At 48.2% G+C, this 25121-nt stretch overlaps 3 protein-coding genes across 4 annotated transcripts in view; 1 reads left to right on the forward strand and 2 right to left on the reverse strand.

Annotated features, from left to right (window-relative positions):
* Positions 1 to 426: 426 nt before the first annotated feature.
* ppp1r16a (protein phosphatase 1, regulatory subunit 16A) lies at positions 427 to 16036 on the reverse strand. Its single transcript, XM_030348452.1, has 11 exons — positions 15906 to 16036; positions 10175 to 11419; positions 9035 to 9105; positions 7390 to 7535; positions 6091 to 6194; positions 5709 to 5833; positions 5207 to 5332; positions 4787 to 4862; positions 4068 to 4197; positions 2476 to 2638; positions 427 to 1919 (listed from the first exon to the last, which is right to left on the reverse strand). Exons 2-11 carry the CDS (start codon positions 10419 to 10421, stop codon positions 1296 to 1298), a joined length of 1812 nt encoding a protein of 603 aa, XP_030204312.1. The 5' UTR covers positions 10422 to 11419; positions 15906 to 16036; the 3' UTR covers positions 427 to 1295.
* Positions 16037 to 17944: 1908 nt separating this feature from the next.
* Positions 17945 to 23045, forward strand: foxh1 (forkhead box H1). Its single transcript, XM_030349752.1, has 4 exons — positions 17945 to 18129; positions 19539 to 20192; positions 20773 to 20877; positions 21092 to 23045. The coding sequence occupies exons 2-4, from the start codon at positions 19674 to 19676 to the stop codon at positions 22154 to 22156; spliced, it is 1689 nt and encodes a 562-aa protein (XP_030205612.1). The 5' UTR covers positions 17945 to 18129; positions 19539 to 19673; the 3' UTR covers positions 22157 to 23045.
* Positions 23046 to 23952: 907 nt separating this feature from the next.
* Positions 23953 to 25121, reverse strand: part of oplah (5-oxoprolinase, ATP-hydrolysing) — a 17190-nt gene continuing 16021 nt past the window's right edge. For both annotated transcript variants that reach the window (XM_030349341.1, XM_030349342.1), the window contains exons 27-28: positions 24859 to 24956; positions 23953 to 24618 (exon numbers count right to left, since the gene is read on the reverse strand). In XM_030349341.1, coding sequence (XP_030205201.1) covers positions 24460 to 24618; positions 24859 to 24956 — 257 coding nt within the window. In that variant the 3' untranslated portion in view covers positions 23953 to 24459. The remainder of the gene's footprint in view (positions 24619 to 24858; positions 24957 to 25121) is intronic.

Raw genomic sequence — 25121 nt, forward strand, 5'->3', positions numbered from 1 at the left:
CACTTCGTGGTACATTAGATCAACAACAGTGACATAAAAAATACAATATCATTTGGTGAAAAGGCGATGTACATTGGAGTATAAATCAATGAGAAACCCAACCTCTCCAGTCAATTAGAGATGGTACTAGTGCATTAAGCTACAGGCCACCTACAGTACTGGGTGAATGACTTGGATTATCCCGCTGCACACTAACTTTCAGCAGGGATCCTCTGTGAATGAAAGATTAACAATTGCATTAAAAACCTCAAAAAAAGGCACTATTATTCTCAAATAAGGACTGGACTTCAAATCATATCAAATCCTAATTGAACAGAAATCTCAAGCTCACAAAGATCAGGCAGTATTTTTGCTGTGCACACAGCTATACATATATATATATATATATTAGAGAGAATAAATAATTTGGTTCCATTTGGAGAAAAATGAAATAGAAATGTAGAGAACTTTTATCATGGTGATCGAAACTGAGCCGATCACAACATGGTGCATTATCGAAATATAGTACAATCTTGTAGACATTTCTTTTCTTAGTGCTCTGAAGGGAATAAACTCCTCCATTGTCAGTCTGAAAACTGAAATGTCAGGACTTGTTTTGACATTCGTAGACCTCTTATACAGAGCGAGTATCAATGTACAATAGGTACCATTCATGATCACAAAAACACCTTATAGAAGTTCTTTGATAAAAAAGTCGATCAAATACTCGACTCTCAAATCCAGATTACGGTGATTAAACTTGCCAACACACCGTGATGATTTAGATAGTTTTAAAGTAATGTCAGTATTGACTGTGACTATAAAAGGAAAAAATTAGGGTGCATAAATAAGAGCAACGAAAGCAGGAGGCCACACTAGATTAGGTGGATAACACTGGAAACATTTCATATCAGCCACTAGATGGCGTCCTAACGTTAAAATATGAAGTCGTCGTGGTCGCGCTCCTAATGCACTACATTCAGGCGCCTCATTAGGCAGGCTGCTGCTTCTTCTTCGAATGGTGAGACCCTTAGTGCCAATGGCAGGTGGCGATACGCTCCCCATGACAACAGACAAGGGGAAACAGGGACCACCACTAAAATGTACATTCGTTCCATGGAGGGTCGGCCAAAACCTTCAGGCCATAAACTAGAAAACAAAACAAACAAAAAATAACCTTTAGAAAACCAGCTCCGGAAGAATCCGTGAAGGAACGTTGACCCGGACACTGTTCTGCCACGCCTCAAAGGACACGGCTGCTCGTGTGTGTGTGTGTTTAATGTGTGTGTGGTGCGCCCACGCGGAGGTGTGTGTGTCTACATGAGTCTACAGCAGGGCTCCTTAGCCGTGGACTGCTCCTCTTCGGGGGCCCGGAGCTTGAGCAGGGGGGGGTCGCCGCTGGCGGGGGTGAAGTACACTTGGCTCGATGTGGACACCACCGCCGGTGCTGCCGGCGCCGTAGTCATGGCGATCGTCGTCCGGTCCCCGGTGGGCTCACCGCGGACCGCCTCCCCCGCGGCGTCACCGCCGCCGCCGCCGCCGCCACCACCCCCTCCCTCCTCCTCCGTCCCGGGGGGCTCCTCCTCCACAGGGGGGGGGAGGAGGGGCGGGGCGGGGGCCGGGTACTTGTTGAGCTTGGCGGCGGCGCGCTGGCGCTTGAGGTCGGCGAGGGTCTGGTATGACTTCTCGCGGGTCATGCCGTTGCCGTTGGCCCCCGCCTCGCCGTTGGCGCCCGCGGCTGGAACGGCGGGGGCGGGGCTGAGCTGGTAGGAGGCGCTGCGGTCCATGAGGCCCCCGCCCACCCACTGCTCCCCCGGGACCGAGGCGGCGGGCGAGGCCGGGGGCCCGCCGTTCCCCAGGCCCGAGGACGGCTCCTCGGGGGGCTCCTCGGGGTGGCCGTTCTGAGGGGGGGGCGCGGCACTGGTGCTGGCGCCGGCCACCTGGGGGGGACACGGAGGAGAGGGTGTGAGGAGGCTCTGAGGCTCGGGGGGGGGGGGGGGGCAGTCCGCTCAGCGTCCTTCATGACGGTCGGTGTCTTCATCATGTTGGTGGCGGTCAGTCGTTAGGTCCGGTGGATGATCAGACATTTGTGTGTGAGGTCATGTGCACGTTCTTATCGTCGATATGGTTCGGTTGAGAGTGGGGGGGAAGGACTGAAGCAGTGGCCGGTCCTGTACCATCTAAACACCTCGCTCCTACTCCCTGCTACACTCAATGTCACGTCTGGGATGAGAAAGATAGATAATCCCAGATGTACAGGACAGTAGTCGTAATGCCGAAAGGATATATAAAAAAAGAAGACACATACATACACACACACACACACACATATATATATAAAAAAAGTAGCCCTACAGCCTAAAGAAGATATCTACAGAAAACAGATTTATAAACTTATATAAACTTCTCTAATCTTCCTCCTACTTAAATTTTGTTTTTACAAATGTGTACGTAATAGATATTCTCCAAATGTCCCCCTCCCCTCCCCCCCGTTACCATGGCGGCGTGCTGGTTGAGCTCATTGTCGGTCTGCTTGTCCTCGTCGTCGTCTGGGGTCTCGGGCTGCCGGCCCCTCTCCTGCCACACCATGGCCTCCTTGTGGTGCTCGCGGCGGTACAGGCTGGAGCGCTCGTTCACGCTCACGCGCCGCACCACCTTCCTGCGGGGGCGGGGGGGGGGTTAGTGATGCAGCGTCACGCTTCCATTTTCCATCGATGCCTTTGTTGCCTATTTGGGTTATTTTATGCCACCTGGTGTGAGTGCAATTAGCCGTTACTGCCTTTTCCTGCGTTTTAGTGACATCACCAGTGGGGCGTGTCCACCTAGATGTGTGCTGGATGGACCAGTCCACCAGACTACCCAGTGGACTGTAGCAAACGTTGCTTATCTGTCCATCATACATCGAGGTGGACACGGCTACTTATGATGTCACTAAGGCACAGGGAAGGGTAGATTTTCAAGCGGCTTGTAATGGCACCTGGTGGCATATACTTTCGCATAACATTTTTGTGAGTGAGTGGCTTCAATGCTGACCGTGTGCTCCGATCACTCAAGAGTAACGCTTATCGCGGAAGTCCCTTCTGGATAAAAGTCTTCTTCGCTAAAGTCACGCTCTTGTTGTACACATGGCTGTGTTTGTTCAGGTTTAAGAGTGCAAGCAGACCCGCGGGTGAGATGCAAAGACTTTGAAGTAACTGGAACATCTGACTCAGCTGATTCCTTATCTTGGTCCAGGTGTTTGACCTCATCAAGCTCAGATTGAGCAGTAGATAAGGAGCAGTATATTGAGGTGAGTCACTTAACGGTTTGACATCCAAAAGCAGCGAGGCTTAAATCCAGTGGAGCTCCATTCCTCTACTTCACTGCTCTATCCCGTGAAGGATCTAGATGTCGTTTGAATGCCAAACAAACTGTCGTCGAAAAATATATAAATAAATATTAATGACATGCACTGTCCATCACTGTAATAAACCCAATTAAACTACGAGAGAGAGACAGAGACAGAGACAGACAGACCCGGGCACCGCAGCCCGGGCACCGCAAATACAGATCGCGCCCAGAGGCCTAATTAGGCCTATATATTTTGTATTTGAAATGCAAGGTGACTACGCTCTCTCGCTGTATGACCACTGTTACACTGCGCATAGACAGTAAAAAGTAGCTGAGACGGTAGAGGGGTTAGAAACCAATAAATGAAAATAGGCTATTTATTTCAGGTAGCCTATTTTTTCACCAAAAAAAGATTAAAATCCCCCCCAAAAAATTAAAAAAATATTCACGTTCCCAGCGCCCCCTAGGTTGTGCGAACGCCCGCCAGGGGGCGGTACCGCCCCCGTTGAGAAACCATGATCTAAACCGATACCTTACTTTTGAGCTGGCAGTCGTTCCTTTTTTCAGAAATTGTTTTCTCTTTGTTTCTGTTTTTGTTTTGAATGTTTGAATGTGTATGAATGCATGTAAGATTGAACCATGTCTAAAAGTGACCCAGCAGCCCCAGGGCTGGGCCCCTGGTTCTGGGCCTGTGGTGCTGGGCCCCTGGTTCTGGGCCCCTGGTTCTGGGCCCGTGTTGCTCCCAGGGAGATGCTTACCCCCGGCTGGCCGTGCTGGAGGCCCGTCTCTGCAGCGTATTCTTGTGGCGACCCTGGTTCTTCATGATAGCGTCGTGCTTGTGCTTGAGCTCCAGGATCTTGCCGCGCACCTCCTCATCTGAACACACGTCTGGGGGGGGGGGGGGGGGGGGAACAGGAACACGGCCAGACATGTGTCACACAGCTGCTCTCTCTCAATATCTGCCCCTCTTGAAGTCAAGTCAATTCCAAGTCTATTATATTTGTAGAGCCCTTAATCACAGTTAGCCTCAAAGGGCTTTACAGGCCATATATTTATGACAACCCCCTAACCCTAGCCCCCCAAACTCCCAAACTCCCTTGATTAACATGGAAGGAATCTTGAGAAGGGACACAGTGGGGGATCCCTTCTTCCAGGGATGGTCTATAGTGCAATGCGTGCCATTATTTGGACATAGTACTATTACAAGCCAACATTATTAAAATAGAAAATAAGAACTGGCCATTGGGATGGTATTCAGAGAGAGAAAGGGAGAACATTTTTTAATATTTATAAACCCAGGGCAAGGGACGCTTAAATGTAACTCTGGGACATAAATCAAACCTGTATCTCCATTTAGAGACGTACTGATGTAATCTAGAGAGCCGATTAGTTTATAGTGGTAGCTGAGTGCTGAAAAGTGTCTGTGGCGGATCAGGGTGTGAACCGTGAGGCCCCGGGCCTGGGTGCAGGGCCTCACCTAAGGGCGTCTCCTCCAGGACCGACTTGGTGTCCAGACTCGCCCCGTGGGCCACCAGCAACTCCACCATCTGGAGCTGGGACAGCACAGACGGACGGGAGCCATCGTCAGGTGGCTCAGAGAAGGGAGAACGCAATGCATGCTGCGAGGGCAATAGGACTATTTTAAACTTTCTACACTGCGAGTTCATTACAAAAAAGTTAAGCAGAAAAATACCTTAAGACAAAGGGCCGACTGTTCCTATAGCTGTTCTATACTGCGTTAAAGCAATCGCCAAATCCTTGCTTAATCCAGTGTTCCGGTTTAAGCGTAACTCTATCACACGATCAAATCTACAAATGCGGTCTGCTCTGCAGGGTCGAATCGGGTCCCACCGTAGGCCCAGGTCTGACGGGGTCTCGGTGTGGCTCCGGCGCTCACCTGTCCCCAGCAGGCGGCGGCGTGCAGGGGCGTCCAGCCGTCCAGATCCTTCACCTCCACCTGGGCCTTGTTCTCCAGCAACAGCTCGGCCACAGAGAGGTAGCCGTTGGCGGACACTATGTGCAGCTGTGGACGGCGACAGAGCCAACGCCGTGAGTAGGAATAGCAACCAAAACAGACGTGTCCGCCGCCCCACCTTACCCCTACAGAACAACCTCTGTGTTCCCCGGCCCAATGAGCTCACCCCCTCCTTCTCCTCCTCCTCCTCCTCCTCTTCCCCACACATTTTGGCAGAAAAGAGCATCATTTAAAACCGGGTTTTCTGTGTACAACTTCTCTGTGGATTTAGGACACACCCAATCCTCCCTAGTGTGCTGGTGTGGTTTGCCCGCGATTCAAATAAGCTAAAAATAACAGGCGACGCTCCGTATCCAGATTGTGATCACATAGCTAGCCTGGTGCAGGGGAACGTGTGGCGGGCTGAACCGGTGCGACGGCTCACCACTGTGGCCCCGCTGTCGTCCGGTGCGTTCAGGTCGGCCTGGCTCTGCACCAGAGCCTGGATGTCCGTCAGCATCGCCGTCTCTTTCGCCCCTCGACACTCGTCTATGCGCTCCTGGGTGATCCCTAGATACAGGCGGACATACGCGTATGAACACACGACATAGGCATGAGGCATGATGGTCAAGAACCCAGAGCTGTTGATCCTCTCCTGCTTAATAACTTAATAACTGAGACATCCTCTTTTGCCGTTTTAACGAAAGGGCTGTGGCAGTTGGACGATCTTAATTAATAAATTAACTACAACCTTATTTAAGTATTTCACTACCACTGCTGCTAATCCTACCACTAATCCTACGTCTACTAATCCTGCTCCTACTAACCCTTTTCGGCCATAATCACTTCCAGGAGTTCCAGGGTGGCCTCGTCCTCACAGAGGTCATAGGGCATGTTGCCGTCGGCGTTGACAGCCAGCAAATTCGCACCTCTGGAAACACACACACGGAAACACACACACACACACACGGACACACACACACACACACACACACACACACACACACACACACACACACACAGATCAGCCCAGGTGACTCAGGGCAGTCTGAGCGAATCATAGGTTGAGCATCTGCATCGCTTGCTTTGTTTATGTAAATGCAACTCTCTGCAGAAAGGCTAGTGCTGTGTTTACAGGAGACAGCCGGGCCGCAGTAGAGGTTTAGAGCGACTGAGTCACACAAGGCTTTCATTCTCTCTCAGCAGACACTGTTGTGAAAGCTCTCGCCTTGCTCTGAAACGCGTCTTGGATTTATGGTTCATAAATCGGTTTTAAAATAAGAAAATATTCCAGCGCTCAGCTGCTTACGAAGCAACACCATAGGCAGAGATCTGTATCAGACTGTGTTGAATGAAATCCTGATCAGTACGAAACTGTGTATTTTATGAAGATAATTATGCACATTAACACATGCTAAATAACAATGGAAGTGATGCAGTGTATGAATTGCATGCAAGAGAAGGTACCACAGTAACTAGTACGGTAAAAGCACTTGTCAGACACTGATTTTTTTCAGCAGCAAATTCGCCCCATTGTAGGATCGTTCAAGATGGGAAACTCACTAGAAGGAAATTGTGAGCCTTTCACTTAAATCCGCTGTGACTCAGGGGCTGAGTGTATCTCAATTGCTACGGTTTTGCACTCAGTGTCTCGTTGTTTTTCTTTGTGTGTGTGTGGTCTTCACTGGCCTAGTTACTCTCCAATGTCTCCCTGTCCTACTGACAGAGAGAGTGAGAGTGACACACAAACGTGGTAGACAGTGTGTGTGTGTGTGTGTGTGTGTGTGTGTGTGTGTGTGTGTGTGTGTGTGTGTGTGTGTGTGTGTGTGTGTGTGTGTGTGTGTGTGTGTGTGTGTGTGTGTGTGTGTGTGGTCGACTGTGTGTGTGTTCGACTGTGTGTGTGTTCGACTGTGTGTGTTCGACTGTGTGTTTGACTGTGTGTGTGCGTGTGTGTGTGCGTTCGACTGTGTGCGTTCGACTGTGTGCGTGTGCGTGTGTGTTCGACTGTGTGTGTGAGTGTGCGCCCGTGTGCGTGCGTGTGCCTATTGATCAGGTGGCCTGGTGCATTTTAAGGGAAGACATGCAACACATAAAACCCCACGACGCAAACTACGAGTGGGACTCACGCCTGCACCAGGAGCTGCACCAGTCCCGTGTGGCCACAGGTGGCGGCGGCGTGCAGCGGCGTCCACAGCTCGCTGTCGCACGCGTTGACGCAGGCACCGGCGTCCAGCAGACACTGCACCATGTCGGTGTAGTCGTCGATGCAGCACTGGAGGGGGGGGGGGGGGGGGAACAGAGAGGGGTTTATTCACTTATTAATAATCTTTACTGCGCCACTGTTAATCCACAGGGACACAGAGTGCCTACTGCCCTGCCAAAGCAGCTTGTAGGAGTTAAAGATTGTAGAGATAGTTGTGTTTATATAACTAATGAGGTTGTTAGGCCAGTGGGCCGTTTGGTTTTAGATATATTACATTGTGGATTAACGCCCAACTATAACCACAGTCAAACCACGGTGGAGAACATCGTTTTATTTCTTTGATTTTCCAATATAGAAAACTATTATATAACCCGGTTTATTGTTTAATGGCTTTGTTCAATGTAGTCAAACAATAAATCAGTGGACATCATTGCTTGCACTTCAGGGTAGCTAGAATCTGAGCCAGGTAGATGGAGAACAACAATAAGGGAATAGACATAGGGCTCTGCTTTGCTGGATGGTATTATTATTATTTCTAGGTCCACTGTCTGTGTTTGGGCTGCACGTTGCCAAACACCAACATACCAGCCGGATCTCCCCCAAACTGCTGCCTTAAAAAGGTCCAAAAAAGGAAACCAGGCTTGACCCTCCATTCCATCTTTGACCTTATCTTAACATCCAGTGGCTGAGTAAGAATCTAGGAATCTTATACTTAATGTTAGAATTTTTTTTTAACATGAGCAAACCTTTACCGAGTCCTCTAGCAGAAACGTTACAGGCCGGACTAAATAGAAGGCAAACCGTGGCTGGTGAGCTGCCCGGGAATGAGCAGAACGTAAACATACAGACCAAAGAGGAGACCAACCTCATTGTTAAGACATAAGTATAGAGTAAGCAACTGAAAACTGCAACCATAGTGTGAATGTATACGCTTTACAATATTGCCTCACATTCACCATTCACGCACGCATTCACACACCGATTGCGGAGTCAACCATGCAAGGTGACAGCCAGCTCGTCGTGAGCTAACAGTCAGGGTTAGGTGCCTTGCTAAAGGACACCTCAACACTCAGCTAGGAGGAGCCGGGGATCGAACCAACAACCTTCAGGTCACCAGCCAACCCGCTCTACCTCCTGAGCTACTGCCGCCCCACGGTACGATACGCACACATTCACACACCAACGGCGGTGCCAGCCATGCAAGCTAACCACCAGCTCGTCGGGAGCAGCTTTGGTTAGGTGCCTTCACACGTACGAGGTGTCTCACTTCTCAAACCATGTCTCACACCTCGAAGCAGCAACCATCCGGTTCCCAAGCTAGCTGCTCTTCCACCTCAACCACTGCCAGGAGGAAGAGCGTGTGCTTGCGTGCGTTCGTGTTTGCATCTACAAAATTGAGCCAGGGGTAATGTGTAGGCACTAGGCAGGTGTTTGAACCTCAAAAGGTCCTACTGATCAAATCTGTCGTGCCTCCACAATAACTCTATTGTACGTGCCATAGCTACGGTCAGTCAACTTGCTGTTAATAAATAAAAGAGTTCATTGAGGATATTGGAGGGTGTGCTCACCTGGTGCATGGCTGTGAGTCCATCCTCGTTGAACAGGTCCGGACTGACTCCACTCTTCACCAGCTCCCTGACTGCACACACACACACACACACACACACACACACACACACACACACACACACACACACACACACACACACACACACACACACACACACACACACACACACACACACACACACACACACACACACACACACACAATTACTCACTTGGCAGATCTACCTTTGGTAGATACATAATTAGTCGTGACATTTAGGGCACCTCCCAGTTTCATCACTAGCCGTTACAAAGGATATCAGGTGAGGCTGTTTGTGTATCAATAAATAAATAAATCAATAACGAGAGAGAGAGCAGGCCTGGCCTTCAAAAATAACCAAGTTCTCAATATTCATCAGCTTGAACTTTATAGCGGGTCATGCTTCTTGTGACTCACGAGGGTGAATAGCCTGACCCCAAGTAATTAACCCTCCATTTTAGAGAAGCTTGCTCACAAGGTCCTTCAGTCAGAGCGAGTCAAGTGCTCCCCTTCCCTTAGTGCGGTCTTAGCTGGCAGTGACTGTCTATGGCGGCATTGACTTCAAGTGCATGTTTGAGTTTCCCAGTCTTATGCAAGTAAAATGAAAATGCCAATCAAATCTACATCCTTTCCCTATAGTGAAATGAAAACTGACCTATCCTCTCAAGCCCTTGCAGTGGCACAAACCACGCTTTTGTCAGTGGAAAGTAATGTACGCCTTTTGCTGTCATATATATGTAAATGCTTTACGATTTAGTATTACAATTCACAATTGAGTCATTCAGCAGACGTGCTTACCCATAGTAGCTTAGAGTTACTTTGCATTGAGATACTGGTCAATACAAGATCGGGTTGGGCATCTGGATGAAGGAAGTAGATTCAACATGGGGATTGACCCAGCACAGTATTTTTTGGAGTAGGACCCCAAACTACCCAACTAACCTGCCCGCCATATATGTCTGGGAGTCAAATACCACTTATTAACTGCTCTACGCTCAAAGTGTGTGTTTTCTTTCTGTCTGTATGTCGCTGTCTGTCTGTGTGTGTATGTATGCATGTGTATGTGTGTCTCCGTCCGTCCGTTTGTTTTTTTTGTGCGTGTGCCGTCCGCTCCACCCACCCTCCTCCACGTCGTTGCGCGAGGCGGCCTCCAGCAGGGTGATGGTGTCGGGGAACTTCACCCTCCGGGTGCGGGCCTTCTTCCTGTCCGCCTTGGCCCTGGAGCCCCGGGTCGAGTCCTTCTCCATCTGCGCCCAGCCCTTCAGCTGCTGCGCGCGGCGCTTCTGGGCGTGCTTCAGCCGCTCCGTGGCACTCAGGCGACCCACCGTGGCCATCTCTCCAAGCAGCTCGCCGTGCTCTGCTGCCATGCCACCGCCGCCGCCCCCCTGGCCCCGCCCCTTTGCGCTACCCCGGCCTCTCCCTGTTGTTGTTGTTGATGTTGTTGTCGTCGTCGTTGCTGGGGTTTGAAGATCCTTTAAGGGTCGATTCCGGCGTCGACCTGTTCCGACCCCTATCCGGTCGGCCCCATGGAAGCAGCAGACCTCCCTGCGCGGTGGAGGTGAGGTTTGTCTCCAGGTGAATTAAGCACGGTTTGTCGCCGTCCAAACTCTGAACCGGAATCCGGCGAACAGGGTGGATTCAAGGCGGCCTCATGACGTCAGAGACATGCTGACGGCCGCGAGGTGGGGCTCACCGTCTCCTTTAACCCCCGGGCCTCTTTGTTCACCTCCAAGTCGTACAAAAGATAAACAATCCCAACAGTTTAAGCGTCAACGTAAATCCCGGGAGGGTCGAGTCCAAAGGATCGTAGTCCAAGCCGGTGACAACAAATCTGCAAACGATGACAAGAAACCGGGGGGGGGGGGGGGGGGGGGGGGGGGGGTAAAGAGCACAAGCACGTAGAAAACACGATGTAGAGTGAGAGTGAAACGCGACCGAGCGCTCCGCGAACGAGGCGAGGTGGCGAGGTTACCCTCCGATCCGCTCGGAGGGGGACGGGCCAGGGCGGCGTGTACATCCGACGGGGGCGTCCCAGGAGGCCATGGCCGAGAAATAAAGCTACAGCGGAGGAACCGGCTCACACATTCCTAGGAGTCAGAAGGGAAAAAAAAACGTTTCCAGCCGCCGGAGAATGAAAAGGCACATTCACGAGGTGGGTTTAGCATTGCACAAGGCCTCATTCAACCACAAGGTGAGGGAGTCGACGTTGCGAGTCGCCACGGAGGCTGTAATCCCAGGGTGAGTGTGTTTGTTGGGGGGGGGGGGGGGGGGGAGAGGCCCCCACTGTGAACGTCTTAACGGTCGGCCCCCGGCGGTCCACGGCGGGTTCACCACCACAGCGGCCTTGGCCTTTGGGTGCGTTCACCTGCGGAGGGAGAGAGAGAGAGAGAGCGAGAGCGACCGTGAGCGGGACAGCAAGAAGGGGGAGTGTGTGTTGACGAGTGTAGGTTACCATCTACCGTACACGCTCAGCACTCCTAATCCCGTTATCTTTAACCCCTGAGCTCCCTCCCCCGCCCACCCTCCTCGCTCCCATCCTATCCCGCCTCTATCCCGGAGGAAACCCGAGACCCGGGGACGTTTTTCATTAATGATTGACACACCCCGCCGTCCAAGACACGCTCTTCGCTGCACGGCGGCCATGTTCACCCCTTGAGTGTAGGCAGCTAGGGCTGAGCGGCGCGGGGAGACGGCTACAAGGAGAGGCCTAAAGGCCCGGCACGCTAGCCTGCGATGATGGGTTTTATTTTTGGGGAAGGATCCAAGCGTGACGAGGTCGGGCCCCCGCCGCCGGCATGGGGGCTGTGCTGTACCGGTACGGGGTTACACGTCTCGTGGGCTCCGCTCCTTCCATGCACCTCGTCCATTATTTAGTGGGGAGAGCGCAGGGAGGAAGGTCAACTGGAGGCACTCACACAGATAGGGGAGAGTGAACGCGGCGCTAGCACGCTCGCAGCGTGAACGTGGGGGGGGCGTGTGTGTGTGTGTGTGTGTGTGTGTGTGTGTGTGTGTGTGTGTGTGTGTGTGTGTGTGTGTGTGTGTGAGTGTGTGTGTGTGTGGCTTTTTACTACTAACACGTTTGCGGTGGAGGGGAGAGTTCTTCTCGAGATACAAAGTTAGCGTTGTAGGGGGGGGGGGGACGTTTGTAGAAAATATTTTAGGGAGTTGAAGGAAGAGATAAAACTACACAGGGATCAAGGTAACCACATCCCATTCTCTTTATTATGATTTAGTATCATCAGTCATGTATTTAATTAAAATAAGTAGACTAGACGAGCCAAAACTGGAGTCATATTATCTTCTTGCTATTTATACGTTTTTCCCTGCCCACAATGTAAGGATTTCCTCAAATTCAGGCTGTAGGTTCGTGCTCCCTGGGGACTTGTGAAATCGCAGGCAAGCCCAGGCCACACAAGCATTAACTCCTATGATTGTGAACAGAGCTTACACAACATCACTCAGAGAGGCATCACATAACCAGCCTAATAATTATCTATGAGGCATGAGCTTACTGCGATTGAAAGACAAAAGGTGCCGTAGAAAACTGTACTGAGGAAAGAGTTTTATAATTGAGTCAATATTAGTGGACAAGACTAACCGGTTTTCAGACAAAAGTATTTCAAATCCAATGGGACAGAACATCTAACTGACTTTAAAAGGCCTGCAAGTAATCAAAATATACATGAATGGGAGTTGCATGATACACCTGATAAGCAAATTTGATTTATCCGACCACAGGACAATGAGTCATGGAGACAGCATCGTGGGGAGGTGCTTATGTGTGTTCTCTTGTTTGCAATGAATCACCACCAGTCATGGGATTATCCTAAATGAAGCAGTTATCCGTCTCTCCCATTAAAGTCAATGTGACACAGCATAGTGCATGTAACTACTGACATCCAAGTTAAACAAGCAATTAGCACTGGAGAAATCCTGAGAGGAATTTGATTTAATGAGGCAAACGCTAGCTACCTGGCTGTATGACCATAGTGAGGGGAACTAAAAGCAGATCAATGTATTGGCCAGAACACTTATAAAGGAACTAAACTATTAAACAACATTACTTAATTGTTATTTAATGGTCATTACTGCATTAACTAACAGTTAATTAGCAGTGAACTAATAGTCTAGTCATCAATTACTACTAATGGTGATCATGTTAACGAAGGTAATGGCGTTAATATAAGCGACGGAATTCTTTTATACATCATTCACTATGTTTAGATGTACGTGTCCTAGAAGCTTAACCCTCATTTTGACAGGGACAGGTGAGATAGAGCTCCACACAAACCGTCGGGTTGTGCTAGTTTAGCACTGCGGATGCAATAGACTGCCTGGGAGAAATGTAAATAGGTTATCAATATCAGCCCTTTCCTACAATATGTTCACTGAATATGCTAACCATGAAAAAGATGCCAGATTTGGAAACTGATTTATACCCAGGATAGAGCTGTCAAAGACATCGACCCGAATGTGAATAAAAACATTTTCATCACTTTTTCCCAAAACAGGAATACCTGTTGGCACCATACACAATGAGGCCACATTCCATGGTAGTCTTTGGTCATGGAGGGGTGAGGTAGAAACAGCAAATGACAGAGCCACTGAACCACACCTTTAAGCTGTCAGGTTGTTCTACAGATGTCCACAGACTGTGGACCCATTAACAGACGGTTGTACATTCACCGGCCCGAATGTACACACCTAACGACGTACACATGGGTATTTAAAAGATAACACACAGTAAGATACTACTTCAGTGTTCCCTGAGAGGATTCTGGATTTCTTGATTTATAAAACTGTTGCACATTTTAAGTTGGAAGGATTAGTTGAAAAACTGTTTCAGGGACTCAGGAAACCAAACGGCGAAAACACTGTTTCAGTCGACTGGGCCAGTGTGCCATTTGACATGACCTGCATGAGCCATGAGCCATTAAACAATGAGCAATTCCCTGCTGACTCGATGCAGCTCTGTGAATCGAGAATGATCCTGCTTGCCAAACTGAATCAGCACAACAAGCCAAATATGTAACAAGCTCCCTCTCCTCAATCTTTAATCTTAATCTTTATCTGAAATACCAGTGTGAGACAGAACCTCAGCAAAACATTTTGTTTGTTGTGAAGTGTGAGGTCAACAAGGAACTGCAAAAAAAATACTTAGTAATCAGAAAAATGTCAAGTAAAGCCACAAAACAAGGCCAGAGCAACAGAGGAGGGAGATACTGGAACTCTAGTACAGAAATACATTTATAGAAGAGGGCATGCTTTATATATACACAAATATAGGGGGGGGGGGGAGGGGGGGGAGAGGATGTGGAGGCAAGACTGCACCCAAGATAGAGTGTGAAGACGTGGGAGGAAGGATGGGGAGGTTACAGATTGACTGGCTTGTACTGCGGCTCTACGTACTGTGTCAAGTACGCAGGAAGCCTGGGCCATGTCCTGTACAAGCACAAAGCCACAGAGAAAAATAGGCCGGCTGATTCTTTAAGAGGATGACATGTCAGTTAAAATGTTGCTTTTGCTCTTGATCCAAAAGACTGAAACGCTGCAGTTGACCAAGTTCAAGGCCACGGGAATTTGAAAAAGTATTTGAAAATTGTCATTAGATATAGGTTGAAAGTGAACAATGTAGTGGTTGCCGCCTACTCAGATTTTCTATTACTTCGTCTTGACCCGAGGATTAGATGTGCGAGTTTACGTGATAGGAAATATCTTGTTATAGTTGTGACTTGCAATGACTCAAGGGAAACTCTGTACTAGTAGATAAACATTTATATTTATTTTTGATTTTGTACGTATTAACGTTAGAGCTTGTTGATAATATGCATTATCTTTTACCAAAACGCTCATTGAAACACATCTGAGATGGTCATAATGGGACTGAGCTGTTTACAAACGGACTTTGGTCTATGTACAATAGACAATAGACATTCGGCTAATGATAATCGATTGGAAGAAACCATGTGTAGGGCGCAGAAGCCTATACACAAGGAGATTTACAGAGCTAAAGTCCACCAACCTTAACCATAGTTTACCCCCGGCCCATAGACAGCCTCCATACGATCAAGACGCGCTCTGATCACAGATCTGCCAAGAAAGCATGACCCGCTTTTTATCTGATCTTCTTTTGGTTTTGGCCTACATTGGATACAACTCCATTGTGTCCAAATCAACACGCACACGACATTTAACTATTTAGAACCGGTACAACACGGGTTAGCATAAAGCATGCACGCCGTCCACAACCCTGTACCCTGCATCCCTTCCAACAGGGTTAGTAATGAAAAGGTGAAACCCTGCGGGACACGACCCTCGTCCATCCTGATCCACACCCTAATAGTCTGGACCTGGTGTGGATGTCATCGTATCCCTCTCGTCCCCTTCACGGTTAAGTGTGGAGGGGTGACTCCGAGGCGAGGGACCAGCCCCAGTACCAGCACCGACAGGTGGCCGGTGGTCTGACAGGTAGCCGCCACAACCACCTGGATCCATTCATCCACACCACGTCTCTCTGGAGGAGCCACACGCTCTCTGACAAGTGTTGGAACCCCACCAAACTAATAGTGACTTCGTAAAGAACTGCCCCAAACAAATGAACCGTCGAATTGAGACGCATTTCGTGCTTAAAATTGCGTTATTGTGTGGTGTGGCAGGGCTCCGGCTTAGCTTGGCTTCAGCGTTAGCCTCCCGTCGGAGGAGCGAATTGCGTTGCACTCCTTGGGTGAAACGGATAACAAACAATATAAAAGCCGTGGTCCTAAACTAAACTAAATACTATGTTCAAAGTGGAAACAGTACCCGTCGCGTATGGGAATGAACCAGGAAATGAAGATCACATTTCAACGTACCTGTGGAGTTCGTGTTGCCTGTCACCCTCCGTCGTAGGCTGGTTGTTCTCTGAAACTGAATCAGGTGCTGCCGTCGCCGACCCTCAGTGGAAACGCTTCACCATAACAACCGCCGCCGCACGGCCACCGCTCTGCCGCTCCGCCGCGCCGCCCGCCCCCATGTACACTAGAGGGCGACATTGTGCAACGGATGAGTAATATAGGAACTTGTTTTGCCGTGATGATAAGTTGCAACCAAAAAAAATGCTATTCTGCAATCAGTTTGCAAAGTCAGGAAACTGTTTTTTGACACTGCTAGAAAACAACATCCGTTTTTACATTCACACACGCATGCTCACAAACTTGCACAGACAGACAGACAGACAGACAGACAGACAGACAGACAGACAGACAGACAGACAGACAGACAGACAGACAGACAGACAGACAGACAGACAGACAGACAGACAGACAGACAGACAGACAGACAGACAGACAGACAGACAGACACACACACACACACACACACACACACACACACACACACACACACACACACACACACACACACACACCATGAATTCCCGGTTAGACAATGATTTGACTCCTTAATCTGTTGACCCCTCCGATGACCTGGCTAGTCGTCGCAGCAGTGACACTTGACAGAGCCCTGATGGCCAGAGGAAAAGCCAAACCATCAGCGAGCATCTAATGCAGCCCATCTCTTCCTCCAGGGGAGGGACATAGAGTTATAACTCTATAGGGAGAGGAGACATAACACTGTACAAACCAGTGCTACCAGGAATGAAGCCCACACATATGGCATTTCCAGTGCATTGGATGGTGGAAACATTAAATAATCATTCATAAAAAGGAAGTCGCTGGAGACCTTTTCTCGTTTGAAGCATAAAAGCAGAAGAAACAACAGTAGCTATGGTGGTTATGTTCTTGTAGGTGATTTTGGAAGCTATAAGATAGTTAGTTGTGTGTGTGTGTGTGTGTGTGTGTGTGTGTGTGTGTGTGTGTGTGTGTGTGTGTGTGTGTGTGTGTGTGTGTGTGTGTGTGTGTGTCGGTGTGTCGGTGTGTCGGTGTGTCGGTGTCTGTGTCGGTGGGTGGTTGGCTGGGTCTGTGTGTTTGAGAGAGGACAGAGAGAGAGAGAGAGCGAGAGTGAGAGATTGGACTAGTGAGTGAGTGATCTTCTTTTCACTTTCTCAGCGTGACTTTCCTCCAGTCCAAGTGACATCTTAAGACAGCTTAGGAAGAAGGATTTGACCAGACACAATCAGTACACAAGTTCTGTGATGGCATCCTATTCATTTGGGCCACCATTCATGTCACTAATCCACCCAAAATCTATTAACCAGCTCTATGGTAGAGAGGAAGGGATAGACTGTGTGGTGGTATTCAAATCCTTTGTTTTGCATGGCTCGTTGTCACTGTGTTTACAGGCTGCACAAATAGGGTCTAATCAAGTGTTTGGACAAGTTGCACACATGGCTTTTGTATTTCTAAAGGCAGGCCTATACTGATATATTTGGACGTTTCTGATGAGAGTCATTTGGAGATCATTGTCACAGTACCTTTGCCCTTGTTGAGGGGTTAAGCCTTGATGTGACAAGATACTTCCTGTTCATAAATATATATGAATGTCAAATGCATATAGGCTTCACAGAGGGGGCACTTGTTGGTGTGTCTGGTAAAGCAATCTACAGAAACCCTTATCTTGAGCAATATAGCACAGATGCAAATTATATTTTGGAGCTTCACTGAAACCAGAAGCAGCGACTGGGGGTGTATTGGCCTTCTCTTTGCAGATAACATGGGAATGTGTATTAGGTTGGTTGTTAAAAGGGAATGGCCTAGGCTATATATTAAGGAAAAAAATCCTGGATATATCTAATGGGCGTGTTCAGATTTTTACATGAGAATCATTGGCCTACCTTGGTTTATGCAACATCATAGGTCATCTTAAACACGTTTAATTGACCTTGCCGATTTGAACACTTTTTGCACACAGCATTTAACACATTTCTACCAAAAGTATTTTTGATTGATGCTAAAATGTAAACCACAGAGGGCGAAACCATGACCTATATCTAAACTCAATACCGAAACTGCGAGTGGAGGAGGTGTGGGCCACTTCCAAGTTCGTTCAGACTTCCTCAAAGGTCGTCGTATAAACACACAAACGCAGATTCGTTAGGAGTGAAACCCCATCTTAACCGCATTGGCCTCACTGTTCATGGTAAGATCGAATTTGGTTTAAGGAAGAAATGTGGGCTAGCCTACTTGATTAACTGCAAGTTTGTTCCTTAATAACAAACGAGCTAAAATAGAATCACAGATGCATTCACTTTGATTGACATGATACACACTTGTTTCAACTCAATGCCAAAGGCTTATAGGGTTGTTTGCAATAGTTTAAACAGAAGCATGTTTATGTGGATTGCGTGAAGTCAAGTGCTTTGTTTAGGGGATGTGGATGGAGGCTAATTCCAAGATTGATCATTTAGCAAATGTATCTCCTTCGGTTGATCGGATGAATCAAGTTCCAACCAGGACATGTAGAAGCTTGTCGGTATACAAGCCATAGGCCTACACGTTATTTAATTGCCCCATGTGTTTCCCGAATATGCTAAACGGTACCTCTTGGGAAGAAACTTGTCTCTGGTTTGCCAATGGGAGTCATTCTAATCCAACTTGTTTTCACTATCTTGCTGGGAAGCAAGGGTTTGGACATTAGCACTACATTAACCTGAACAAAGAACGACGTGCATTCCCGAAACTTATTATTTCACTGTGAATGAAGTTCTGTATAGTGGCGTGGAGACCCCGGTGTGCGTAATGCACCCCCAGCTGATGTTCGCTGTCCTGGGCACTTAGGAGTACATCTCATATTTAAATAGGAATATTCACACTTTCCTAATGGCGCCACACATGCTTGAGCTGTAATGCCCTGTCTACTTTAATACGGTGGTTCTTTTTTATTATGGGTTATAATAGAAGACCTATCTCCAGACATTTTTTAAGACACGCACAAATAAACGTTTCTTTAGGACGATAACTCAAAAGAGAGGCATGATTTGGAGTTAAATGCGTCCGTATTAGTGTAAAAGGGTATTGCATTCTTTGCTTCGGGGCCGATCACTACATGTTCAACCCACATCAGTTTTGTATATTAGCATTCCTAATGTATATTGCTACCTCTGAAAAAGTGTTGATTACGTGTTTGACTAATGTTTTTTTTTAAAAGCAATATAGCCTACTCCACCTGATTTTTTTTTTTTTTTTAAATGGGTTAGGACAACAAATGCATACCACTCTACACAAATGTGTACAGTTTTGGTTGACATTTATTATAATTGTGTTGGTATGTGTAGGCCTAACTCTGCCATAAAAGTCAGAAGCAGTTGGATTTAACTTTTATTTTATTGACTCTTTTCAAATTCTCCCATAAAAAATCCCCCAATAGCAAACATGTAGGAGTGGTGCTGATTTTTTTTTATCATAAATCTTATTTACAGTGTACCCCCAGTCATTCACCCACCCCCACCCCCATCCCCCGTGGCGACCAGTCATTCTAAACGCTCCATTCTCTCCTCGATTACCCAGCGGGATTTACATGAAACTGTTAATTGTTTGCTCTTCAAATAGAGTCCGCTTGGAGCCAGTAGTCTGCCAGCCAGAAGTTAAGGACCGACTCTCTCTCGCCCTACCCCCCTCGGTTGTCCTGTCCGACCACCACCACCCCTCCCCTCCAACCCGTCCAACCACGGGCTGCTGATCAGCATGACAAAGCAGCAGTGGATGGAACAGAGGGGCTTAGCACCCACCGCGCAGCCCTACCTCCAGCCACACCGAGACCCTCACCTTGACTCCCACAGTGTGAACGAGTACACGAGGAATTATAACCCTTCACACCGCAGTGTAGGACGCAGGTCTACGGCACCGAAACACTGCTTTAGAGGATACGGTTCGTCCGATGCGTCTGGAAAAGATGCGCACCGGTTGGAGTCGTTAGGAGGAAACCCCGAGCAACGTAGGTCTACCGGTGCGACAGCCACTATGGATACAACTATACTACCTGAGAACTGTTTACTGTCTGGATCACCACCGTACCTGACGTCTCAAGCCAGGGTGGAGGTCACAGACGCGAGGCGTGAAGCGATGGATGTTGACGTGGAGAAAAACTCGGGGTGCAGTAGGAAGAAGAACTATCAGCGGTATCCGAAGCCTCCATACTCATACCTCGCTATGATCTCCATGGTGATTCAAAACTCCCCGGAGAAGAAATTGACGTTATCAGAGGTAAAGGTCAAACAATTTGCACATTGTTTGCGTAAACATTAATACCGGACAAGGTGGACACGGTTACGCATTGGAGTTGCGCCCACCGATCATGTTTTTACGCATGCTGTATTTGAGGCTCCAAAAGCCACTCGCATCGTATTAAGTCTTAAGATATTTAAAATGTAATATTGTTTTCGTTATGGACTGTTGTTGTTTTTTGTTTGGTTTAACTATTACAGAGGAACGACGCATCACTGTTTTTTTCCCCTGTGGCGATACTGAACGGCAACTAGGTGACATTTCAATGACACCGATTAAGTTTGATAAGACCGTACCTTAGATAAACCAGGCACCGGTTTGTGTTCTGATAAGGAATGTAGATAATCTAAATTAAACCATTGTATAGGATATTCGGTTGTATTTAGTAGCTATTATATCGTATATGATAGGCAACACAGATTACAAATGAAAAGGAGTGTTAACTGAAAAGAATAAGGGTTTATGTATGTGTTAGTCTATGTTTTAAAATACTTGAAGCATATTTTGTTGTTCTAAAAGTGACAGAGTAATCATTTATTTTCTCCTTTTTGTTGTTTAGATCCTGAAGGAGATCAGTACTCTCTTCCCGTTCTTCAAAGGAAACTACAAGGGATGGCGGGACTCAGTGAGACACAACCTCTCCTCATACGACTGCTTTGTGAAGGTTAGTGTCTTTTATATCACACCCACTGTGGCTTTATATACTGTGGGTACACTGTAAGAGAGGGAAGGAGGTTAGGTGGGGGTTTGGGCGGAAGCATTCATCAAATAAGTGTGTGTTTGTTTACTTTGTGGCGGTGTTTGTTCGGTGCGAAGCTAAGCCGGATTGTATTTCACTTGAGTCTCACGTCACCCTCTCCTCCGTTCTCCGCGCGTAGGTGCTGAAGGACCCCGGGAAGCCCCAGGGAAAGGGCAACTTCTGGGCCGTGGAGCTGTGCCGCGTGCCCCTGGAGCTCCTCAAGAGGCAGAACACGGCCGTGTCGCGGCAGGACGAGACCATCTTCGCCAAGGACCTGGCCCCCTACATCCTCCACAGCCACACCCACAAGCCTTGGGACGAGGCCCCCCCTCCCCGGGACAACCACGTGACGTCCCTGCCCACCTCCTCCTCCTCCTCCTCCTCCTCCTCCTCCGGCTCCTCCGGCTCCTCCTACCCCTCTCCCCCGCGGGAGGACCTGTACCGCCCCAAGCTGGACTCCTCCTTCGCCATCGACTCCCTGCTGCACAACCTGAGGCCCGCCAGCACGGGCGAGGCCGACGGCCGGGTCCACGGCGGAGACGGCTGGGGGGGGGAAGCCAAACAGCCGCAGCAGCAGCAACACCTCCACCTCCGGCCCTCCCCAAGGCCGCGCTACACCTCCTCCGTGCGCAGCGCCTCGGCCAGCTCGGCCAGCCCCGCCTCCTCCCTCTCCGAGGAGGACTGGCGCCCGCCGCCGGCCCGGGGCGGGCAGCGGGCGGAGGCGGCGGCGGCAGCGGGGGTCGAGGGCGGCTCGGACGACTGCGACGACTGCCGGCCCCCGCAGCACAAGTCGGCGCGGCGGGAGGGGGCCCCGGCGCCCTGGGAGCTGCCCACCTCCTACGCCAAGTACGCCCCCCCCAACACGGTGGCCCCGCCCAGCATGCGCTTCAACGGGGGCCCGCTCATCCCTCTGCACGGGGGGATGCCGCTGTACAGCTACGGGGCCTCGCCCATGGGGCCCGGTCACTTCCTGGGACACACCTATTGGCCCATCCTGCCCAGCGGACGCATCTCCATCCAGCCCCCCGCCATCCTCATGGACCTGGACAGCATGCTGCAGTCGGTGCCCCCAAACAAGAGCGTGTTTGACGTGCTGGTGCCGGCGAGCCAGGGCCCGCACCCGCACCCGCACCCGCACCACTCGCCGCTGGGTCAGTACACGCTACAGAACGGACCTCCCCTCAACAGGTACCCCCAGTACTGACGGGCCCCGTACTCGTAGTACGCAATGCCACTCAAAGAGACGTTTTATGGACACACGATGTGATGAGTGGGGAGAGACCTTGTGTGGAGTGTTGTCGTCCGGAGAGGAGCGTGAATTACAAAAGACTTGTTCGTGTCAGTATTGGCCTGAAGAACAGCCGGGAGCCCGGTCAAGACCCCGGGAGTTCTACCCATCCCACAGTTTGCACTGAGGATGATATTTGCACTATTGTTTTTAATCTGGGTATTTTCGTATGTGAGAATGCATCTGTTTGCAACCTACCTCGATGGGTGAATGTGTAATTTCTGATCTTTCACACAGAGAAATCATAAAGAGCAGTCGTTTTATTAAATTTGGCAGAAGGAAAAGATAACTATATAAGGGTTGTTCTTTTGGTTAAATTTTGCCTTGCATGTCCAAAAAATAAAGTCGCAATCATTGGAGACACTTTATATACAATTAAATGACAATATCTACCTCAGTCTCTCGATGGAAAGGACTATGTTAGTTTGGACGATATAAACTGCAAGTTTACAATTCATGTTTTATCCATTCATGTATTCATGTTTTCCCCCATGTTTGTTCTGATCTTTTTCTTTCAAATCCTCGCACACATATCAGGCAATGCCAAGACTTGTTGGTGGTACTGCTATTTTTCTATCCCTTTTTTTTGTCTTTTTTTTTATACTTGACAATGAATGTTTGTACATTTATATTCGTAAAGTTTTACAGTTGTTCCACTCAGGGTTTAAAAAGTTAATTTGTGTGCCACAGCACACAAATTGTAATGTTAATGTTCCAAAATGATACATTATCATTTGGTGGAATACATTTAAAGTGTCTTAAAAGAGTCTTAAATATTCCATGAATAAAGACTTCAAATTATCTACTGATGGTTGTACTTCCATTTCAATCAGAAAAATGGGTTAAACATAAACGAGTAAAATAAAGATGTAAGCTTTGTTTTCATGGGGGGCCACACACACATACACACAAACACACACACACACACACACACACAGGCGCGCAAAGCTGATTTACATCACCAGTTCCCCAGCCGTCAGCCCCCTGCCGTGTCCGCTGCAAAGACCCCTATCTCTTTATCAGCTGCCCCTTGCATGCCTGCACTCCTTCTCCCCCCCCCCCCCCCCCCAATCCCCCCTCATTCCTGATGGGTTGGGGGGGGGACACCCTTTCACCAGAGCCGTCACCCCACCCTACCCCCCCCCCACATGCAATCAAGTCTCATGCATGCCTGCACATGGACCCCTGCTGAGCTCTATCTTTAAACCGGCCTTTAGTGTAAACTCAGGAATTTATATGAACTGGCTATAAGGTTTGCCGACCGATCAATATCATGATTAGAGATGACAGATAAAAAGGTTTTGAGGTTCAAACTGGGCTTTTGGCACACATAGCGATATTAGCTTGAAATGATGGATACAGGGTTATTAATAACTTTGTAAGACAGAGGGAATTAGACATCCTGTCCAAAATATTGGTGGAAGAAAGGTTCAAATCACTGGAAAAAAAACTATTTGCGCGGCCAATTTTGTAGGCTAGACCAAAACTCCCAAGCACTTGGAGAAACTGAGATAGGGTTAGGGCTATTTTAAGTGAAATTATGCATTGATTAGATTAAGCTTGTTCTGAAAGTAATTATTTAGACTACTACAAACCCTCTAGTTGCCAATACAATGTCACATTTCTGCTGCTCTTATTTTAAGAGTCATAATGAATCATAATCTAAAAGGGAATCTGTTCATTTACTAACTAGAAAAAAGAAAAGTCACTCATATATTTGAAGTGGGTTTTATTTGTTTGGTTATAAAATATACTCTGGGTTAAGAATAAGTCTGCAAAGTCTAAATCATCGACCGTAATCTGTACCGCTTTTACAACAGGATAGATTGAAGTGAAGGTTGAATGTGAAATTCCTTTGAATACTCATATCAGAACTAGGCTTATCTTGCAGAACAGACATGAAACATCATTGCTACATCGAGTTGGCCCAACAAGTCAGATTTCAAGTATTTCCAGTTTGTACTGTTAGATAAATCCCACCTTACTTATTTAAGTCAATGCAATGCAAATTGGTGGTATTACATGAAATCCAAAGATCTGTAAAACTGCAAACGCACTAATCTTAAACCGTGGACAACAATTCCTATTCTTCTTCTAATAGTGGTGGAAAATGTAAGAGGTAGCTGACTTCTACATGAACATTGGTTGGAATGATGGTTCTATTAACTTTTTCTTTTCATCGTCCCATCCATGGAAATAAAAGCATCCAAACATCCTTTTCACACGCCTTCCTGGGCCATGCGATACTCGAACACACTGCCTCTCTCGGGGAAAGTTTTGTTCAAGCGTCTGCGCTTGCTCTCAGACTTTGCGCCGTCTTCCCCCTCCTCCTCCTCCCCATACCCCCCTCCTCCAGGCGTGTATAGGCAGAACATGTCCTGTAGGGGGAGACAGAGTTAAGGTAAATCCAAGGCCTCAGTTGATACGTCCTTCAAGAACAGTACACTGTGTGCCGTACCGATAAGTGGAGTTACACTCTGACAAAACTTTTGTAACCATTAAAGGGAAGACATATTTTACTTAAAATGTGTCAAAATTAGGAACACATTCTTTCAGCCTCGGTTCACAGTGTGGACCTGTGTGGAGACTTCTCGATATCGTCATGAGTGAAGACTCACCCCAGGCTCCAGGGCGACGGACGTTTTTGCCCCCAGGTTGAGCACTCTGCCGTCGGCTCTGTGCAGCTGGTTCAGCCCAGAAGCCGCGCTCTTCCCCCCTGGAACGCAATCACAACGCACACATACAGGATTCACTACAAATAAGGCAAATAAGCTGGACAAAAAAATGTTGGTTCGTAGAAAACACACCTAGCTAGTATTTAGTTAGCTAGGTTATGAGCTAGCTGGTTAAGCAAGTGTTGTAGCTAGTAACCACGTAAATA

Source organism: Gadus morhua, chromosome 23, assembly GCF_902167405.1.
Source record: "Gadus morhua chromosome 23, gadMor3.0, whole genome shotgun sequence".
NCBI classification, from domain to species: domain Eukaryota; kingdom Metazoa; phylum Chordata; class Actinopteri; order Gadiformes; family Gadidae; genus Gadus; species Gadus morhua.

Excerpts from the sequence above, each read along its gene's own strand:
- ppp1r16a (XM_030348452.1), bottom strand. The coding sequence starts at position 10,421 with ATGGCAGCAGAGCACGGCGAGCTGCTTGGAGAGATGGCCACGGTGGGT. Across the intron at positions 4,863-5,206 it reads CCGCCGCCTGCTGGGGACAG|CTCCAGATGGTGGAGTTGCT; the intron begins GTGAGCGCCGGA and ends GTGCTGTCCCAG. Across the intron at positions 1,920-2,475 it reads TCAACCAGCACGCCGCCATG|GTGGCCGGCGCCAGCACCAG; the intron begins GTAACGGGGGGG and ends TGTCCCCCCCAG.
- foxh1 (XM_030349752.1), top strand. The coding sequence starts at position 19,674 with ATGACAAAGCAGCAGTGGATGGAACAGAGGGGCTTAGCACCCACCGCG. Across the intron at positions 20,193-20,772 it reads AGAAATTGACGTTATCAGAG|ATCCTGAAGGAGATCAGTAC; the intron begins GTAAAGGTCAAA and ends TTTGTTGTTTAG. Across the intron at positions 20,878-21,091 it reads CATACGACTGCTTTGTGAAG|GTGCTGAAGGACCCCGGGAA; the intron begins GTTAGTGTCTTT and ends CTCCGCGCGTAG.